We start from the raw sequence: 19,714 nt of genomic DNA, 5'->3' as shown, positions 1-19,714 counted from the left end.
TTCCTGTTTCTCAAGACTCCGATCGATACAGGTAAATGGCCCCAGACAGAGGCTGCACTCAGTTCACGAGGCCACAGTCGGTCTGGTGATCATTTTGTCTTCCTACTTTAGTCTCACGTCTTTATTTTACGGAGAACCAAGTGAGAAAGAGAAGTCTCCTTCTGAGGTCAGCCCTTCTGACTCTGAGACAAAGGACATGGTAAGTTTCGTTTAGTTTGGCTGTATCCTCCATTTAATTCTTTTGTGAAGTTCGATTTTTATGTCCTGAGTTAGTTCCTGCCTCACTCACTTTAATAGAGTAGTGCTGAGTAATGCTGAGTAATGTCCTTTTACCTTGCATTTTTGTTTTATTTTGCTTTTTAAGCATTGCAGATGCTTCTCTAAGTTTCCTCTTCCTTAGAGTAATATGCCCCTAAAAATAAGAAATAAAAAAAATGTTATTAAGGCGTTTGAAGACCGCTTTAAACGCTTGGGATTCAGATATTTTTGGTATGTTAGTCTTTCGAAATCTAAGGCAATGGTGACGACTGTCTGTCTCACCACGTCGCCATCTATTAAATACATTTTACCAAGTTGTCAAGCTGAATTTCTCAGTAATTTATCATCTAAAGACACTGTGCAGTATGTAGGTTGTTTTATTCGCTCATCAAGCTATTTAGAGGAAAATCTGGATCATGACTCAACTGGTCCGTTTGTGACTTCTTGCCGTCTGTGCAACAAAGTGACATCATTCTCTTTTGGTTTATAACTGTGTAAGACAAAGAGTCAGACTGGAGTCATCACCCCATGCTGACACAGAGCTGAGGCTGCAGTCCAGGAGTTACAGCTCCAGGCTAAACCTATTAAATATCCATTTCTGATTCACCCTTCAGTCCTTATTACTATGCAGATACCAGATTCTTGCAAGCAGCCTGATTTTGAGCCCAGACTTGCATACATATGTCACTCATTATCTTTAATAACCAATCCACTGGATGTTTTATGATTCTCCTCCCCTTCCAGAGCTTCTGCTTGTGGCTCACAACACTTTACCATATGAAGTAAGTATACAAAGAAGTTGGCCTTGTAATTATTTTAGCCTCTCATCTCAGCCGTCCATCTATTTATTGGCCCTCCGTCCTCAAAGATGATGTAAAGTAACGTTATATCTCATTTAGCAGCAAAAACAAACAAGACTCGGCTCACGCAACCGCTGGTGCCATGTCTCCTTTTGAATATTTGCACTTTGCTCAAGTCTGACTGACACAACAGATTTCCACAGTTTCCATAGTATTATAGTGGAGTTTGGCTGCATCTTTTTTTAGTTATTTTGCCAGTGGCTCACTCTGGGATCGCTGGGAAAGTGCAAACCCACCCTGCGAGTTCTCAATGTGTGGGCCCTCATGAGCCTAGCATGCACCTCTTTTCTTCTTTTTTTCTGTTCTATTTTATGACATCGGGTTTCCTGAACCTCCTTTCCGTAAAACCACATCTTCAAGCACCAAAGCGGTCGTGTCGTATTTTAAGTATAAGCTCCAGGTCCTGCGTTCATGGCCAGAGACACATCTGCATGTATACTGCGATGAAATTTAAAAAAAAAAAAAAAAATCATAATTTTCTATAATGACCAGTCATTAAATCAAATACTCAAATCCAGACCCCAAGTAAAGGTGCTGGATGCTAATGTAATTTTTTGCTTTTTTTCAGTAAATGTTATTGAATCTTTAGGTAATACTCTACACATGTCATCTTTTCTGATGTTTATGACATTTCTTGCATGTTCTTTTTCTTGACTATATTTATGTAATTTTTAGCTAAATTAAAAGCTACTTAAGCTATTGTTTTTAAAATGTCCTCTAAAACCATGTGAGTTACAACAGGTAATATTTATCACTTCATTTGTATTTACTAATCGGTTTATATCTGAAAAAGGTTCTTGCTACACCCTCACCTTTGTCTTGTGAGCCTTATGGACCACTTCTTCACTCTTGTAATCCCTAATACAGTGTGAGACATGTGTGTCCTTGTTCATAGTTGTTACTCGGTTTCCGCAGGGATGAGGAGATTCGAAGCAAATGTGGCACGGATGCTGTCACATACCTGTCCTTCCAGCGCCACATCATCCTGCTAATGACTGTGGTTTGCCTGCTGTCTTTGGCTGTAATCCTGCCCATCAACTTTTCAGGAAACCTCCTTGGTATTTTGTGCCCTCATATGATATACTAGATGGCTGTTTCTAAGCCAAGGGATACCCTTAACCACCAGAGAGGCAGTAGTAACACAGGAGGAGAGGCTAGGCCACACACAGAGAGTTATTCACGTACACACCAGAATGCATAAAACATAAAAAGTGCTATGTGAGTGAGTGAATGAGAAGCCAGAATGAGTCTTTCTCAGAAACAGTCAATACAATTTTCAATATTATTTTAAATAAGTTTAATAAAGAAAAAGGGGAACAAAGCACAAAATACTACAGTGTGTCCTAAGACACATTAAAAACCTGTATTCCATCTAACGAAAGTTTCAAGCATACCACTGGCAGCACATCAATCACTTCTTCAAGTGGGATTGTCGAAATAGAAAGTGCTTAATTTCCTCTAAATATACACGCATGTGGGTGTCAAGTGTGGTATGGTGCACACAACCAACTGCTAAAAGTGACAAAAATGCTTTTTGGCAGTTGTGTGCTTGTTTTGTAATTATGAGTAAGTCATTAAGGGCTATAGGCAGGAGCAATTGCAGGAACTACGAAGAGCAGGGCTCTCCCCACAAGCGGTTTATTATGCACTGGTTGTCATCTCTGAAGAGTGTCACCCAACTTGTTAAATAAACAAACACACAGCGACTGGCTTCCATGGCAACAGCAAAAAAAAAAAAGAAAAGATTGCTCAAGTCTAAAGCGTAAGGCTTATTGTGAAATTGGATTTTCGCTTGAAATTTCATTTGGATGAGTGAAATTTTAATGCATTGGTTTTGATTTATTTTCTTTAAATAGTGATGTTTCTCTCTAGTTGCGTCACCCACCACTTAGAGGAGGGCTTCCCCATTAGTCGTATTGAAGCGAATCTGTCTGTGTCATAATCCATTATTTCTACAGGAGACAGTCCTGAAAACTTTGGAAGAACAACTCTGGCTAATGTTAGTGAAAGGTAAGTTCAACAGGGCCATGACATCATATTTTACATTTCTGTCTATATTTGTTTAAATTATAATGGTGGTGGTTTTGTGCCTCACAGAGACAACTTTCTGTGGCTCCACTGCATCTTCGCTCTCGTTTTTTTCATCATCACATCGCTTTGCATGGCTCACCATGCAATGCGGCTGGAGTACGGGGAGGATGAGAAGGTCTGTCATTTTGGAGAAAAACAATACTGGCTGTTACAGTGGGGCAAAAAAAAAAAAAATGTAGTCAGCCGCCAATTGTGCAAGTTCTCCCACTTAAAAAGATGACAGAGGCCTGTAATTTTCATCATAGGTATACTTCAATTATGAGACAGACTGAGAAAAAAAAATCTAGAAAATCATATTGTCTGATTTTTTAAATAATTTATTTGCAAATTATGGTGAAAAATAAATATTTGGTCAACAACAAAAGTTCATCACAATGCTTTGTTATATACCCTTTGTTGGCAAAGAGAGAGGTCAAATGTTTTCTTTAAGTCTTTTCAAGGTTTTCACACACTGTAGCTAGTATTTTTGCCCTTTCCTCCATGCAGATCTCCTCTAGAGCAATGATGTTTTCAGGCTGTAATTGCTTGTTATCCCAAAATTATGATAATTATATGATAGCATTAGTCAAAAAGTCAATAACTTACTTTAAACTACATACTGGCTTCATAACAGTCAGTTATCTAGTTGGCTGCATGAGTGGACTGTAGACAAATCACTTACATACGTTCATACAAATTATAGATCTCGTGTCACAACCTATGTTTATTATTAAACATATGAAGTGATATAAATGTAAGACCACATAAGATTGACAGACATTCTGTACTATAGATACTGATTAAATCCTTCATTTTATTGTGTTTTGGTCCCATGGGAAAAATGAAAACACACTTCCAAGAGCCTCATTTGAAGCAGAGATGCAGAGATCAGGCCCATATTTATTGTTGAGTGACAAATATTGATCAATAAATATGACTTTGCTGATTGTAACACCCCTGCACTCGGTTGCATCATGTGTTGCAGGTGGAAAGAACTCTGATGATTACCTCTATACCAAGAGAAATCTCGGACCCAGGACTCATTACCAAACATTTCCAGTACACAGTTTCTTCTCTATTTCTTTATTATACTGTTAAGTAGAGATGAGATATATATATGTATATGTATGTGTATGTGTATGTGTGTGTGTATGTATGTATGTGTATGTATGTGTGTGTGTGTATATATATATATATATATATATATATATATATATATATACACACACATTTTTGTGTGTTTGTGTGTTGTTTTATCACGATAATTCAAATGATTTTACTTCATTCTCTAGTGAGGCCTACCCAAGCTGCACGGTGACTGACGTCCGCTTCTGCTTTGATGTGCAAACACTGATGAGGCTCGACCTAGAGAGGTACAGTAAAAGAAACAAATCATAGCAATGCAGCATGATGTGATCACCATTATTTTCGTGTCTGAGGATGTAGGGCTTTGCAGGCGCAAGGCAATGAAAGGCAGACTGTACTTTGCCACCAAAGCCCAAAAAGAAGGGAAGATCATGATCGAGACCCATCCGTGTGCTCAGATATTCTGCTGCGACTCATGCGGTTTTGACAAGGTAATTTGAAATTGTTACAGAGTTCCAAGTTGGCATTCTCTGTGCACTGTGTTGCACATAAAGGGTGTTTCCACAGGATGGCACTGCAATCCAAATGGCAATAAAAGTAGCAAGAGCTTGTTTTGCCAGTGTAAACTTCTGGATCACTGAATAATACACTCCATGATGTTTGCTGTAGGTGGATGCAGAACAGTATTACAGTGAATTAGAGGAGAAGTGGACTGATGAGTTCAACGCTGAGAAAAATCGCATCTCCATGAAGAGGCTGGGTGTAGCTTTTGTGACTTTTCGGGACGAGAGGATGACTGCAGTGTGAGTAAACAACAGGAAGAATGTTGTTCGAGTTTATGTCTATGATGAACTCCTAACAGCTTGAAGAAAACGTTCATAATACAAGAATTATTGGTCAGTGATGCAGCTTTCTTGCAGTTGCGTTTGTCTTCACAGTGCTTTCCTCATACATGCAATTTGGAGAATGTTGCTTCAAAAATATCACATGTGAAAATATGATGCCATGATTCATGAAGAGACAATTTCCCTGTAACCACTTGCTCATTTTCAAGTGTTTACCCTCCATATTTCAAGAAATCTCTGTATATGTAGTTACAGCTCCTATATGTTTGCTTGATCCCTCTTAACCAATGCCATCTGCACCGGCTTTTATATTTTTCATTTGGTTGTTGATCTCAATATAAAAAAAAGATCCTTCTACCTGTTTTGCAGGATTGTGAAGGACTACAGTCGTGCACGCTGTCGTGGCAGACCCCAGCAGTCCAGTATCACCACTGTAGTCCAGTCTCACAGATGGGGCATCAGCTATGCACCTGCTCCAAGTGACATCATATGGTTTGTACCAACAATCTAGGAACCATCAAACATTTTATAGTTCTTCCTCCATTCTGTTTCCATTCTGTTTCAGAAATTCTGTTTTATGTTGGTTTGTAAGGACTATGCAAATTCCCATTGCAAATTCACCAATTTTGACTAGGTGATTCCATATGTGATCAGAGATCGTCATTTTCAAACCATGACTCTTTTATAATAGCATTCAAAATAGCATTAAAGTCCGATTACTTAAAGTACCTATACTCACTGATAAATTGCACACGGGAGGTTTGCTAAAGGTTATACACTTATTCAAGATAACAGAGGTTGAGGTTAAAGACTCAGCAAATTGTTTTCATCGTTTGGTGTGAAAAGCTAAATGCTTTTGAAGTCAGTTTGGATTTTTGGAGGAATAATTGATTATTGAATTCTTGGATCTGTTCATTAAAATCAGACAGAATGGAGAGAAAAATAGCCCAGACACACACATTTTGTTTCCAGTTTTGCATATCAGTCTCCCAGGTTAGACGCAATTCCAACCTAATAAGTGTAAGAAAATTAAGTATCTCTGGACTGTGAACCGTAAAGAAAAAAAATCTATGGACTTTTATTATGCTTGCCAGTGAAACAACAACCCAGTTCATACTTTAGAAGCTCAAAGTTGGTTTGAAGAGGCGAAGACTGTTGCTTTGTTGTTGAAATTATTTGTTATGATTTGTATCGGTACTGATAATGACCGAATAAGCCTGTTTTCTCTGACAAATCTGATAACTGATGCTGGTTATTTTTTTCCAGCTGACAATTCAAATTTATGGCACAGACAAAAACTCTAACCAATGTTCACATGCCTCTGTGATACCTCATTGACACAAAGGAGGACCTTCTTGGTTTACTGATTTTCAAACATTTTTACTGCACAGCAAACTCTAGGGCTTAAGAGCGTGGAGATATAGAGACTGAGGGAAGTCCTTCATGGCTACAAATAGAAACTACTGCTATAAAGAAAAAGCTTCCACAGCTGTTTGTTCTCCAGCTCCACGTCAGTAGACAGGTTAGCTAGACGTTAAAGAATCTTTTGATAAACCAAATAAAACCAAATAGTAAACTAGATGAATGAATCTCAAGAAATCCCAAATGCTGTCTTATTTGTCCCGTATTTGTTGAAGTCCCTCATTGAAGCCCCAACAAGTAGACAGGTTGTTTGCAGATTGGAAAAAGGTATTGGGACATCATTGACTTGTTAATTGATTGCTAAATGTTCAAAAACTAAAGTTTTTAATTCATTAATGTAGTGTCAGATGTTTCTTAACTTCAAACTGACTCCAAGACTTCAAACTGCTAGTCTCTGACCTCGCGGAAATTTATTTCAATATTTCGGCATCTTCAGATTTGATGAGCTGAGACTGTGCCAGTGGTGTGAACACGGAGATAACATCACGCTTTAGGGGAATGTCCGATGACACACTGTTCTTCAGTCAATTCATTTTTCAGGCTAATCCATCACAACGTGATGCATGGACTGGATTTTCAGACCAAAATTGCACCGCATCTTCTCAACACTCGTGTATGTGACAAATCCAACTCTGTGGATGATCACTGTTGGTGCTACCCCACATTCTGTCATTTTTTGATTGCAGTTTTTCAACTGGGTCTTCTGAGTCCTAGCTCTGACTTACCTAGTTATCTGAGCTGGTTTGGTAAAATATAATCATTCATGTTCTTATTATTCTGGCCCTAAGGAGCACAAGCCAATATTTCCCTTGAGCTGGTCCCAAGCCTGGATATGACAGAGAGTCGTGCCAGCGAGGGTGTCTGACCTAAAAGCTATTCCAGAATAAATATTCAAATCAAACCTGTGGCTTTCATACCAGATCAGTCGAGGCCCACGTTAACAACTGCCTGTGGTATTGATAACCTACAGGATACAAGGGGAAATTTGGCGATTGTGGGTCGAAGAAGGGGAGGAGGAGTCCGTGTTTGCAGGCGGTGAGAGAACAAGGAAGGTAAAAGCCTAGGATTGAGAATTAAGGAGTGTGAATGTTTGGACTAAGACAGGAAAAGTGAGTTGTTTAATGTGATGCAAAGGGGTAAAGTGTGTCCAAGAGAAGCACAGAAGCAGGAGTTACAGTTTTCTATCATGGTATTAATGGGAAGAGAAACGGAGTAGGAGCTATCTCAAGGGAGGAGTTTGTTAGAAATGCTCTGGAGTTAAAGAGTGTAAGATAGACCGAATCTGCAACGAGAAATTAAAGATGTGATGGTCAAATTTTATTCGCGGTCATGCCCCACAGGAAACAATATGAGTTAGAGAAGAAAAAGGGAAATTCTCGAACGAGATAGATGAAGTAATGCAGATTTTTCCCAGACGGGAGAGAGTGTTGTAGACTTCAATAGACATGTTATCCAGGATCCAGGTGTTAGACTGCAAAAAGGATGGAAATGGCTGTAGGGTAATTTATAAGAGCAGAGACTGGAGCACACAGGTAGATGACATTTTGAATAGACAATGTAATCTGAAGGAGATCAATGACTGCAAAGTAGTGGTGGGTGATAGTGTAGCCAGACAGCATAGGATGCTGGTTTGTTGGATGACTGGTGACAAAGAAGATGATGAGGATGAAGCGTGAAAAGGTTTTTTTGTCCAGATACTATACAGTACCTGTGGAGGTATGGAAGTTTCTAAGAGAGCTGGCATTAGAGTCATTGTCTGTATTATTCAACAGCATCTTACTGATTGCGAGAATGCTTGAGGAATACAAGAAAAGTGTGTTGGTTTTAAGAACAAGTGCAAAATAGTGATATATACCGGATAGTATACAGATAGGCGCAGAAATATTTGGTCAGTGACACAAGTTTTGTTATTTTAGCTATTCACGACAAGATATTCAGTATACAATTATATAACCAATATGGTCTGAAAGGGCAGACTCTCAGCTGTAATTTGAGAGTATTCACATCCAAATTGGAGCAAGGGTTAGGAATTACAACGCTTTAATATGCACCCGCCTCTTTCAAGGGACCAAAAGTAATTGGCCAATTGACCTTGAAGGCTGCAAAAAAAAAAAAAAAAAAAACAAGGCTGCATGGGCTCTTCCCTCAATAACCTGTCATCAGTTAAGCGGTTCAAAGATCCGGAGTTGATTCCAGTTGTGGCATTTTTATTTGGAAGCTGTTGTTGTGAACAAACAACATGAGAGGAGCTCTCAATGGAGGTGAAACAGACCATCCTGGGGCTGGGAAAAAGAGAAGAAATCCATCAGAGCGATCGCAGAAATTTTAGGAGTGGCCACATCGACAGTTACTTTCTGTGTAAAAAGATTTTTGAAAATCCAAATTCAAAGGATTCACCACAAGGTGCAAACCATTAATCAGCCTACAAAATAGAAATGCCAGAATTGACTTGGCCAGAATACACCTGAAGAAGCCAGCCCAGTTTTGGAATCAGCATTCTTTGGGCAGATGAGACTAAGATCAACCTGTACCAGAATAATAGGGAGAGGAAAGTTTGGAGAAGAATTGGATCAAGTCATGATCCAAAGCACATCACATCTTCTGTAAAACATGGAGGCAGTGTGATGGCACAGGCATGCATGGCTTCCATGGCACCGGGTCACTTGTGTTTATTGATGACAGAAGCAGCCGGAGGAATTTTGAACTGTATAGGGATAAACTTTCTGCTCAGATTCATTACATTACATTACATTACATTACATTGCATTTGGCAGACACTTTTATCCAAAGCGACTTACAATAGAGGACATAGGGACTGCAAATACACTTGCAAATACACGATGCAAAGGGTCCAGGGTCCAGATTCAGCCAAATGCAGCAAAGTTGATTGGATGGCGCTTCACAGTACAGATGGACAATGATCCAAAACATACTGCAAAAGTAACTCAGGAGTTTTTTGAAGCAAAGAAGTGGAATATTCTGTGATGGCCGAGTCAATCACCAGATCTCAACCCAATCAAGCATGCATGTCACTTGATCAAGACAAAGGTGAAGACAGAATGACCCACAAACAAGCAACAACTAAAGACAGCTGCAGAATAGGCCTGGTAAAGCATCACAAAGGAGGAAAGCCAGCGTTTGGCGATGTCCGTGGGCAGTCGTTGCCTGCAAAGGATTCTCAACAAAATATTGAGAAGTAACATCTTGCATAGGGTTGTTTATTTGTCAAATGACTTTTGAGCCCCTGAAATGAGGAGCGTTTGTGTAAAAATAGCTACAATTCCTACATGTTTAATCTTGTTTGTTCAACCCCTTGAATTAAACCTTAAAGTCTGCACTTCAATTCTGGTGTAATTGTTTAATTCAGAATCCAATGTGGCACAAGGCATAGAGGAAGACCAAAGAGATCTATCTATGCAGTGAAAGATGTCTCCATGTAGATGTTTTGCTGTGGCGACCCCTCAATGGAGCAGCTGAAAGCACAGAACAGGAAGAAGTTCATGTTGTTCAGCCTGTGTCTTTAATATCTTTTTTCTTACTTTTTGACAGTATTTCTATGTAAACATATAGTTTGAACGGCTTTTACTTTTATGTCCCTTTTTTTCATTTTTGATTTCAAAGTTTTTGTTGTAGAAGAAAGTCTCAAAAAGAACCGTTTATTAGGCTCATTCCCCATGGGATTACCTACAGTACATTTATCTTGTCTAGGAGAGCAAATGCAGCACTCCGAGCGATGTTACGTAACAAACGGTGGGATGCATATTTGATGAGGCACAGACGTTGTAGTATTCACTATTAATGCATCCTACTGATTTGCTTGCTGTTTGCGCACTGATCAAATTTCACTAGAGTAGGTTACAGGGTTAAGCGGAGTTTGTTTTTTTTTCTTCGTTAAAATGAAGTGACGGTTCCCAAAAATGCTTTCCATCCCTGTGCAGTGTTTTACTGCTGACCTCATATGCAAGAGAAGTTTTTTCAGGACTATTTCAATACACAGCAGGATCACTACCATTCTACCAGGAGCAGCAACTCATTACTTATTCCTCTGCCTTCAGGGAAAACCTTTCAGTCTGTGGATCTCGCTGGTGGCTCCGCTGTGTCCTTCTCAACATTCTCCTCTTTCTGTTGCTCTTCTTCCTCACCACTCCCGCCATTATTGTCAACACCATGGACAAGTTCAACGTAACCAGGCCTGTGGAGAGTCTGCAGGTGGGAGTTTGAGATCTAAATCCCAAGAGCTTATATAGTCACATAATGTTCATCTTAGGTTTCTGATTTATTTATTTTTTCCTTTTTGATACAGACTCCGGTCATCACCCAGTTCTTCCCAACCTTTCTGCTATGGGCTTTTTCAGTGCTCCTGCCCTTCGTCGTCTACTACTCAGCCTTCTTTGAGTCCCACTGGACCAGGTACTTGGAAGCCATCAAAAACAACTCCAGTCTGAAATGGAAATAGAGTCCATCTCCCTCTCAACTTTCTATATTTTAGAACCCTATTTATATTATCCTTTTTACCCTGTTGCTCTCTTTACTCATTCACTCCTTCCCTGCTCATTCACTCCTTGCAATGTTATTCTGGGCAGGTTGTCATAGAGATCGCCATGTGAGGATAATGATATGTGCACTTATCACCATGCACTTACTTCTCAGTTGCAGTAAGAGGAGCAGAGCAACTGTACGTCAGGAGGCAACTTCATGCCGTACCTATGAGCTCAGTGTCTTTACAGAAGCATCCCCGCAAACTATGTTGTTCATGCATGATGTGCAAAGGACCAGCAGCAAATCAACACTTAACTGGAGTGAAAAGTATTGCTTATGTTTACTCCAGCAGCCCCATGATGTACATTTAAAATCAGCTGATGGACCATTCTATTTTTTTTTTCTTCATTAAACACCTTCAGTCCAGCTCTGCTTTGTGTGCATTGCATAGTTTGTTTATAAATGACTTTTCTCAATTATTTCATATTCGATGTTCAGATCTTGTAAGAACCAGGTGACAATGCACAGGTGCTTCTTATTGCTGGTCTTCATGGTCCTCATCCTGCCCTCATTGGGTCTATCAAGGTATGACAACAAATTAAAGGTGTGAGTTTCACCCCAGTTTATTTTTATTTTTTTCTAGATCAAGGAAATGCAATTCTACTGAGTTGAGATAACATTTTTAAACTGCATAATTTTCAATATTTATTCTCAATTCAGTCTTGACCTGTTCTTCACTTGGCTTTTTGATGTCAACTTCCTGGATAAAAAGGATGTCAAATTCCAGTAAGAATGCTTGCACAAAGTAGTTTGTCTCAGAAATCCAAAATGATAGATGTAAAAGTATTTCAGCCTAAGCAAACCTATCGGGTTCCTTCATCTCTGCGCAGGTGTGTTTTCCTCCCTGATAACGGCGCATTCTTTGTGAACTACGTCATTACATCAGCTCTGATTGGCACCGCTATGGAGCTTCTTCGCATCCCAACGCTGACGGTGTACGCTCTCCGCCTCTGCTTTGCTAAATCCCAAGCTGAACGCATTCACGTCAGACGGGTTAGTAGAGTCTGTCACGCTTCTCATGTGAGGTTCATCTTATTGTACCACAGATGTGAGATTTAGGCCATTCTTTATTTTTCTGTCTCGGGCTACAGAGTCAAACCTACGAGTTCCAGTTTGGCCTGGAGTATGCCTGGACCACGTGTATCTTTGCCGTCAGCGTGACCTACAGCATCACATGTCCAATTATTACACCCTTCGGTGAGCAAAATGCAGTTAAGCTCTTTTTGTCCTCATTTACATCCTCCTTATCAATCCTATCCCTTCCCGTCTTCGTGGGTGTATGTGTTGTCTCTCTTTATTCTGTAACCTTGCTCTCCTGCACGGCTTGCCAGTCTGCTGCAGACTGTGCGAATTTGCTGCTGTAGTCCCAGATGCCTAGACGCAGCGAGTTTCAAGCCAGACGCCCACTTTGCTCCTGTCCCTGCCTCGAGCTCAACAGGCTTCTCTATACTCCTGCACTCAGATCCTCAGTGGAAGCGGGTGCTTTGATACTCTTCACCCTGTTTTTGCCATATTAATCAAGCATATTTTTTATATAAATCAGAGTAAATGCAGGCACTTTGACATTCTTAGGGTAAGCCTCCAATCGGAAGCCTAAGAAAGTCTAAGGATACGAATCATTTTCACTTTACTGTTTGTCATGGAAAAATCTGATTGCGTGGAGATCGTGCCACAATAATCAATATTTCTTTTTTAGTTCAAATTCACTACATCTCCCATACCTTTGTTCCCGAGGGGCTTTGGTTAAAAATATCCAAGATATCTGTCCGGATAGTCACAGAAATGAGACTGATACTGTAGTTAAGCCAATGTAAATGTTTTGGTGGGTAAGAATGCCACCATGATTTGTTAAAAACCGAACAATATTGTTAATCCCACGGATTCTCAAACGTTATAGACGCCAGCCTTTAATATAAACGTGAGATTTCATCACCAGAGTCCTGAAAATAGCAACCCCCCCAATCTCTGTCTCATCAACCCTATGTCAGTAGGATTTTCCAGGGACAAAGCCTTCCATTGCTTTCAGTCTGTATCTTGACTTTTTATGGTTTGTTATATGATGTTACTCATTTGGTCTATTTGTGCCTTTTTAGGGTTGCTTTATGTGATCCTGAAGCACATGGTGGACCGATACAACATCTACTATGCATACATTCCCACCAAGCTCAACCAGCAGATCCACTTAGCCGCCATCCACCAGGTCATTGTGGCTCCCATCCTCTGTATGTTCTGGCTGCTCTTCTTCTCTGTTCTCAGATTAGGTACAACCTTTATAGTCATTCTCATCTTGTTGCGGTTTCAAGATCTTACAGTTAAGAGCGTGTGTGACTGTGTAAATGCTTATGTATCCTTCTTGCTGTCACAGGCCCCATACATCCGATCACACTCTTCACTCTAGTGTCCCTGCTCACCTGTATTGCCTTTTACCTTTTGCGCCTGTGCCTTAGGAAGCAGCCAGACAAGTCGACAAGTTACCAGGTCAGCTCTGCTAAGCCTCAGCTTTAGATGTGCTCATACTGATTCACTGATATTTATTTTAGGTTAATTGTCTCTGTCTCAGATGTCAAATCAGCCAGCAGAGGGAACATACACCGATGCAGACAGGACCACTGTAACAACAACCACTGCCTCCAGTGTACAGTATCGTAATTTCCTATTATGATCCAGGAAAGCAGTAACACACACTTTAAAGATAATTTTACTTATGTTTCAGAAATTAGCATTCGGCCAAGGTTTTTTCATTTTGCAAAATGGGAAACTGCTGTGGAAGCAGAAATGCTTTTCCAAGAATCCGTGGTGGTTGGAAATAATGGCATCTGAGATTCGAGTTATTTTGCAGGAAATGTTAGATGTCATTGCTTTATGGAGCTAAATAGTTAACAAAACTTATATATGTTGATTTCAGCTTAGCCATCCCTGTTGGTAATGGTTATAACTATTTAAAGAAATTAATATGCAAAATATTTGCTTTGTAAAATTTGTAAAATAATTAAGGCTAATAAAATAATAAAGGGTAAAGGATAAAGGATAATAAATGATGAATTAAATTACATTAAGTTATCAATTCAATTCAATTATAAATTAAATTGAATTAAAATTGTGTAGATCTAGCTGTTTTATTTTGTGTCTTGACTGTGAGCAATACAATACAAATGTGAGAGCCATTACATCTGGAAAATAACATAGCATAGTTTCCAGGTTTCCAATCTTTTCTAATCTCACGGTGTCCGGCAATGACAGTAAAGGCTACTCTAGTTATGAGGTGAAATCAAGATCCATTATCTTATGACCATTCCTCTTTCATGTCAATCGTTAATTTTTGCTAAGTAACTGGATATTTCAGGGGATATGGGCAGTTTTGGGAAAATCATTATCACACCACTTCCTCACTACTGATGCTGTGGCAAATCTTATTATTACAAATACAGGGACGTATAGTTGCAATGCAGTCTCCTGGACACAGCCTGCACTAAAAAAAATAACATGAAGACATTCAGAACAAATCTTGCAAATCTCTTTATAATTTTGAAAACAATGCCACGAGGAAAGTTAAGTTGTTTCCTTTTCCTCTGTCATATGCCAACACACTAGCAGAAAAATAGCCCTTTAGAGTTTACCGTCAAGTCAGTTAATATTTTCATAGACTTGTGATTGTATAATGGAATAGCTAGAACAGTCTATACTATACTTTTATCAAATCACTTTGCTGTATGCAGCTATTGAACCAAGAAAAAAATAGTACCTACACTATTATTTTAAAGTGCAATTCCAAATCTTAACACAATATCAATCCCATATTTACAAGTTTGTTCTAATCCAGAAATATAACAAAATCCTTTCCGTCACTCTAGTGAAAATATTCATTGATCTGTGTGGAATTTACTGATCAACTTTGTGACATGAGCTTGAACCTATGTCGATCTCCCTCTAGCTGTTTGTGGCATCTGTCCTGCTGGAGCCAGAGCTGGCTTTGACTCCCATGCCTTCCCCAGCCCACCATGGTTACGGCGCCATGGCCAGCTCTCAGAGTTCAACTCACGTTACAGCAGATGAAGAAGAGGTTGAGGAAGAACACGGGTGGACTCGTGAGACAGAGCTGCAAGATCCCCCAAACGCCTATTGCTCTAGTCCGCTCATGGATAGCCCGGTAGGCTGTCAGTAATATCAACCACCACAAGCTGAGATTTTATTTGTACTTCACCTTGGAGATGCAGATTGCAAAGGTTGCACTGCTGCCTTTTAAGCTCTGACCTCAGAATCCGACTTAGTTGCCTCAGACCCCGAAAGTAGATCACACCGGGTAGAAGAAACTGAAAAAAATAGAAAAATAACAACAACAAAAAAAAAAAAAAAAAAACAGGTCGGAATCCATATCAGCATCACTTTGAATCCTTACGCAGCAGTTTGCCAAATCATATCCTGGATACTCTGCAGATAAATTAACCGAAATGTAAAAAATACTTTAGTAGAAATACTGACTGGTCATTTTTTTCAAGAAAGGAAATTGAGTAATATGATGACTATGACTATGTTGTGCCACTTGGACATGAGTAGAGGTGAAAGTTCCTATCAGAGTGGGTGGTGTGAGCAGGCTTGCCCCGACAGACTGACAAGAGGGGTCTGGGCGCACGCGATGTCTGGTTGTTCAGTGGGAAAGCTTGACTGGGCTGAGGGGGAGGGCAGGGAGTTGTGAAGCCATCTGCAGTATAAAATGGGACAGATGGAGCATCGACTGTAACTCAGTGATCTATGGATGTCCTCTCAACAGTCCCAGACAGCGTGAGTGTACCTGAAGCTTGTTGTAATTATAGTCAATATTTCTAAGACCATTTGGCGCATTGATGTGAGGCTTTGGATTCCACCGGAGATCAGTCAGAGATACACACAGCTTTCTGTTATTCTCCAATATATATATATATATATATTAATTTTTCTATTTTAACTGTATTTTACTTATTCTGATTGGATGACAGATGTGAGGAAATTAGAAGCACGTTAAGGGATTTTAAATCTGAACTATGAAGTTTGTCTTTTCGTAGGCCCTCATAATGTATATTTATTGAAGAATTTACCCAGTCTTGTATGGTAATTATGTGAAATATGGTAATACTACTGAAACTCATTCCCCAACCATGACCTCCAATTTTATTACATAATATTTTGGTTATAAAATTCTGAAAGTATTATTTTGAGACTAATGGCTGTTAAATCTTGGAGTTGTATGAATATAAAAGAAATATTTGTAGAATTTCCAACCAAATGATGCAAAATTGATTTAATCAAACTATGTGGATGCCAAAAAAACATCAAAACAACTAAACTAATTGCTTTTATAAAAGGATCATAACACTTTTGCTCTTCATATAAGGCTGCTTACTGGTTCCAAAAATGGATGGGCCATAGTCTGTTTAGTGAAAAACTGTTTGATATAAAAAAAAGAAGCAGTTTTATGTCTTATGTTTCTTGTTTCTGCTGTACTGTAAATGTACAGAACTGAGACTGATACTGCAACAAAAAAATCCAACTCCATTACCCTTTTTCAAGGAATAAGATTAATTTCTCTTATGTCACAAATGTGTAGAGAATTAGTGAGATTTAATGAGTTCAATTGTTTAAGCCACTTCTCTGTGTGTTAAATACGTTTTTAGGCAAATCTCTTTTCGTAGGATCAAGTTGTACTAAGTTCATTGCTTGTCGCTCCCTCTCTGTACATGAGTTTTCTAATTGGGGGTTATTTCAAGCGCCCCATTTTCAAGGAATGTGAATGTATACCCATTGCAGTACGTCCTTTGTGTCTCTTGCTGTGCCTTGAAGAAACAATCCCTTTCATGTGACAATCCACCATGGCCTAAAATATGCTGCATGAGCTGATAAGTGAAGGGGGCCAACAGTAGACGAGGATAAAACAATACAGAGTACATTGTTTTGGATTTTCACTGTCATCCAATTGGACGTTCTCTTATACTTTTTGCAGCAAAGTCAGAGTTGACAAAGTCAGACATCATGAAGGGAACTATCCAACTTTTTGAAAGTTGTCATGAGTCCTCCAGTAAGACGAGAAGAGTGATGTTCTTTTCCGTGCGAGCAGTAGGAACCCTGGCACCCAGTGTTACCGCCATGAATGATAGCCTAAATGCAAGCTCTGCAAACAAATCTTAAAATGCTCTTTACGTCTCACAGAAACATAACCCAGAGTAAGACGATTTGAAAAGATCTATAATTGCATACAGTTGTTACAAAAAAAGAATTCACACTATGTAAAAAAATTTGTTTGATCAACATTTTCGACAGAAAAATAGTTTCCACTATGTATTTGCTTTGTAAAACAAGATATCACCTTATTTTGCATTATCATCATCAGGATCAAAATGAAATAGAGAGAAGCCGAATGGAATAATTTCATTCATTTTATTGTAGCTTGCAGAGGAAGAACGTTTAGGTGGCGTTGACCGACGGGAAGGCCAAAAACAGCAAGACTAAAGGAAACAGGCATTTGACAACTAACAGAAGACCAAGAGTTTAGGGGTGGAGGGGCATTAATTAGTGACTTTATCTGGGATCTGGCAAAGTAAGACAGTACTGAGGCAAGACAGCCCTGGGAGACAGCTTGGCAATCATAAATTATCTGGGTGAACAAATATGTCACATCATAAGTGGTATAAGGTAGCTTTCGGCAGGTAGGCCACCTTTGATAACCGCTAATTGTGCTTAGCATACTAGCTGAAAGCAAGTGTGCAATGTCCCATCACGTAGGCACACTGAAAGCCATCTATCTTCCTGTCTTGCAACAGGGATCCTGGCATCCAGACTATTTTGCCAAAAGGTTGAGATAGTCCTTTAAGTCCCGGACCATCTCCACTTAAGGTCCGCTTACTTGCTTGTTCAAGGCCTTTGAATTTTTCATGTTATTTTCTCCAGTTGCTGTTTGTGAAAAGGTCTTTCAACTAGCAATGACAGTTTAAGGTTTTAAAACATTCAGGATTTGTTTCTTCACCTTTAGTGCAGTGGTAAAATTCTGCCAGAGCTTTTGGGTGAGCTCACGTTTTTTCTCATTCTTGTTGTAAAACAAAGTACAACAGATAAATGTAGCAGTAAAAAAAAGGCTCTGTCTGATATATTTATATAATAAATCCAAATTATTTATTATATAACAACTACTCGTAAATCTGGCGTGTGCGTGTGTGTGCGTGCGTGTGCGTGCGTGTGCATGTGTACATACAGAAAATGTAAAGTTTGACTTTAAGCTCATCATGTTCAAATGAAACAAAACTTACACTCAATTTTATTTCAAACACTTTTCATGACTTTCTAAATTTAATAGCTTTGTCATTACTTTGAGTCAATGCAATGAATGTGACTCAGTGCTACATTTTCTATTTTGTCTGGGTGGTCTACAATGACTTAAATCATGTAAACTTGTTGTGTACTGTGATTATTCATCTCTTTTTATTTTTTTGCTGCATCCTTTTAAAAAAGTATGACTTAATGCTTCATGAAAGTAAATGTATTCATCTCTTTCTGTGAGGATTCTGGCTCGAGCTTCTGCTGCTGTGTAGAACACATGAACCCTGACAGGATCATGAAGTGGCCACTGAAGAGCATTATTTGACGGATTTAAACAAAAAAAAAAAACTCAAAGACCATCTCGAACATTTTCCTCCAAGCTGCCACAGTGCGTTGTGGTTTTTCTTCTGCAGAAGCTTATTTCACAGATCGTTACATATGGTCTTGTTTGAAAAATACAAAATGGAGATTATTTTCGGCTCTAAAGGCTATGCATTCATTCTCATGCTTAACTTGTTTCACAGTATCCCATCACATCTGTTCATATACTGTTGAGTATACTGTGATTGGAGGTTTATTTGAAGGTATATTATTTTCCCAGACTTGTTCATTACTTTTTATTCTCTGTAATAAAATCTGAATATCCTCAGTACTTGATTCCTTGTGACCAACCTGCCATAAATGAGGGTTGTCGTATCTCATAGAGGACTGGGGTAGAGGGACTGACTGGGTTTGAGATTCATCTCTGTCAGGCTAAAAGGTTTTCATCTGTCAAAAGTGAAGTGCTGTGATCTGAAATTAAAATTAATTCAGCTCAACTGACTCATCTTGTGCCATGAACTCTTCTGCTACAGTTTGTCGGGAAGGGCAGCAGAGTCTGCAGTTTGCCATGTGGGAATGCTCAAGGGATTAGAAGCTACTGACTTGTCGTGTTACAATGTTTGAAAAAGGAAAAAAAAAAAAAAAACATACTACTCACTCATCTTCAAGCAGATATATGGTTGAGTGAAGCCTTTGTAGTACAAATGTTTTACCATAATTTTCAAAGAAAAACTGTTCTGCAGCTTCTCCTGAACAACTTAAGTAACCTGTGCCTGTTCAAATGTAACAAACAAAAAATAATAATTAAAATGAAATAAGAGGAGATAAATATAGAGATATATATAGAGATATATAGAGATACGAAAGGAGATAAATACTCCTTTCGTAGTTCTTATCTGCCATAATTCATGTTTCCTGAATCCTTAGCATTGTACATCTGCCTTTAGTATACATCATTTATCATATATTTTTAGCAGAAATTTTCGCAGCAGCTGCTGAGACACATGCGCATCTGCAGAAATCAGTTCT

The 19,714-nt window shown here is 39.0% G+C and overlaps 1 protein-coding gene across 2 annotated transcripts in view; it reads left to right on the top strand.

Annotated features, from left to right (window-relative positions):
- The window catches only part of tmem63c (transmembrane protein 63C), a 39,249-nt gene extending 20,238 nt beyond the window's left edge, over positions 1-19,011 (top strand). Inside the window, exons 4-23 of one of the 2 annotated variants that reach the window (XM_086149742.1) lie at positions 112-199; positions 1,003-1,040; positions 2,034-2,176; positions 3,077-3,128; positions 3,216-3,324; positions 4,174-4,247; positions 4,481-4,561; positions 4,645-4,765; positions 4,944-5,077; positions 5,489-5,611; positions 10,597-10,750; positions 10,845-10,951; positions 11,519-11,605; positions 11,741-11,806; positions 11,911-12,073; positions 12,172-12,277; positions 13,174-13,341; positions 13,446-13,558; positions 13,641-13,715; positions 15,012-19,011. In XM_086149742.1, the coding sequence (XP_086005868.1) occupies positions 112-199; positions 1,003-1,040; positions 2,034-2,176; positions 3,077-3,128; positions 3,216-3,324; positions 4,174-4,247; positions 4,481-4,561; positions 4,645-4,765; positions 4,944-5,077; positions 5,489-5,611; positions 10,597-10,750; positions 10,845-10,951; positions 11,519-11,605; positions 11,741-11,806; positions 11,911-12,073; positions 12,172-12,277; positions 13,174-13,341; positions 13,446-13,558; positions 13,641-13,715; positions 15,012-15,242 (2,233 nt within the window). In that variant the 3' untranslated portion in view covers positions 15,243-19,011. The remainder of the gene's footprint in view (positions 1-111; positions 200-1,002; positions 1,041-2,033; positions 2,177-3,076; positions 3,129-3,215; positions 3,325-4,173; positions 4,248-4,480; positions 4,562-4,644; positions 4,766-4,943; positions 5,078-5,488; positions 5,612-10,596; positions 10,751-10,844; positions 10,952-11,518; positions 11,606-11,740; positions 11,807-11,910; positions 12,074-12,171; positions 12,278-13,173; positions 13,342-13,445; positions 13,559-13,640; positions 13,716-15,011) is intronic. The other variant, XM_086149749.1, reaches the window with a different exon arrangement.
- Positions 19,012-19,714: the final 703 nt, after the last annotated feature.

Source organism: Fistularia commersonii, chromosome 1 (genome assembly GCF_037954325.1).
Source record: "Fistularia commersonii isolate RoL2024-O1a breed Wild chromosome 1, RoL_Fcom_v1.0, whole genome shotgun sequence".
NCBI lineage: Eukaryota > Metazoa > Chordata > Actinopteri > Syngnathiformes > Fistulariidae > Fistularia > Fistularia commersonii.
The sequence above is the reverse complement of the archived record's forward strand: the minus strand, read 5'-3'. Positions and strand labels throughout refer to the sequence as shown.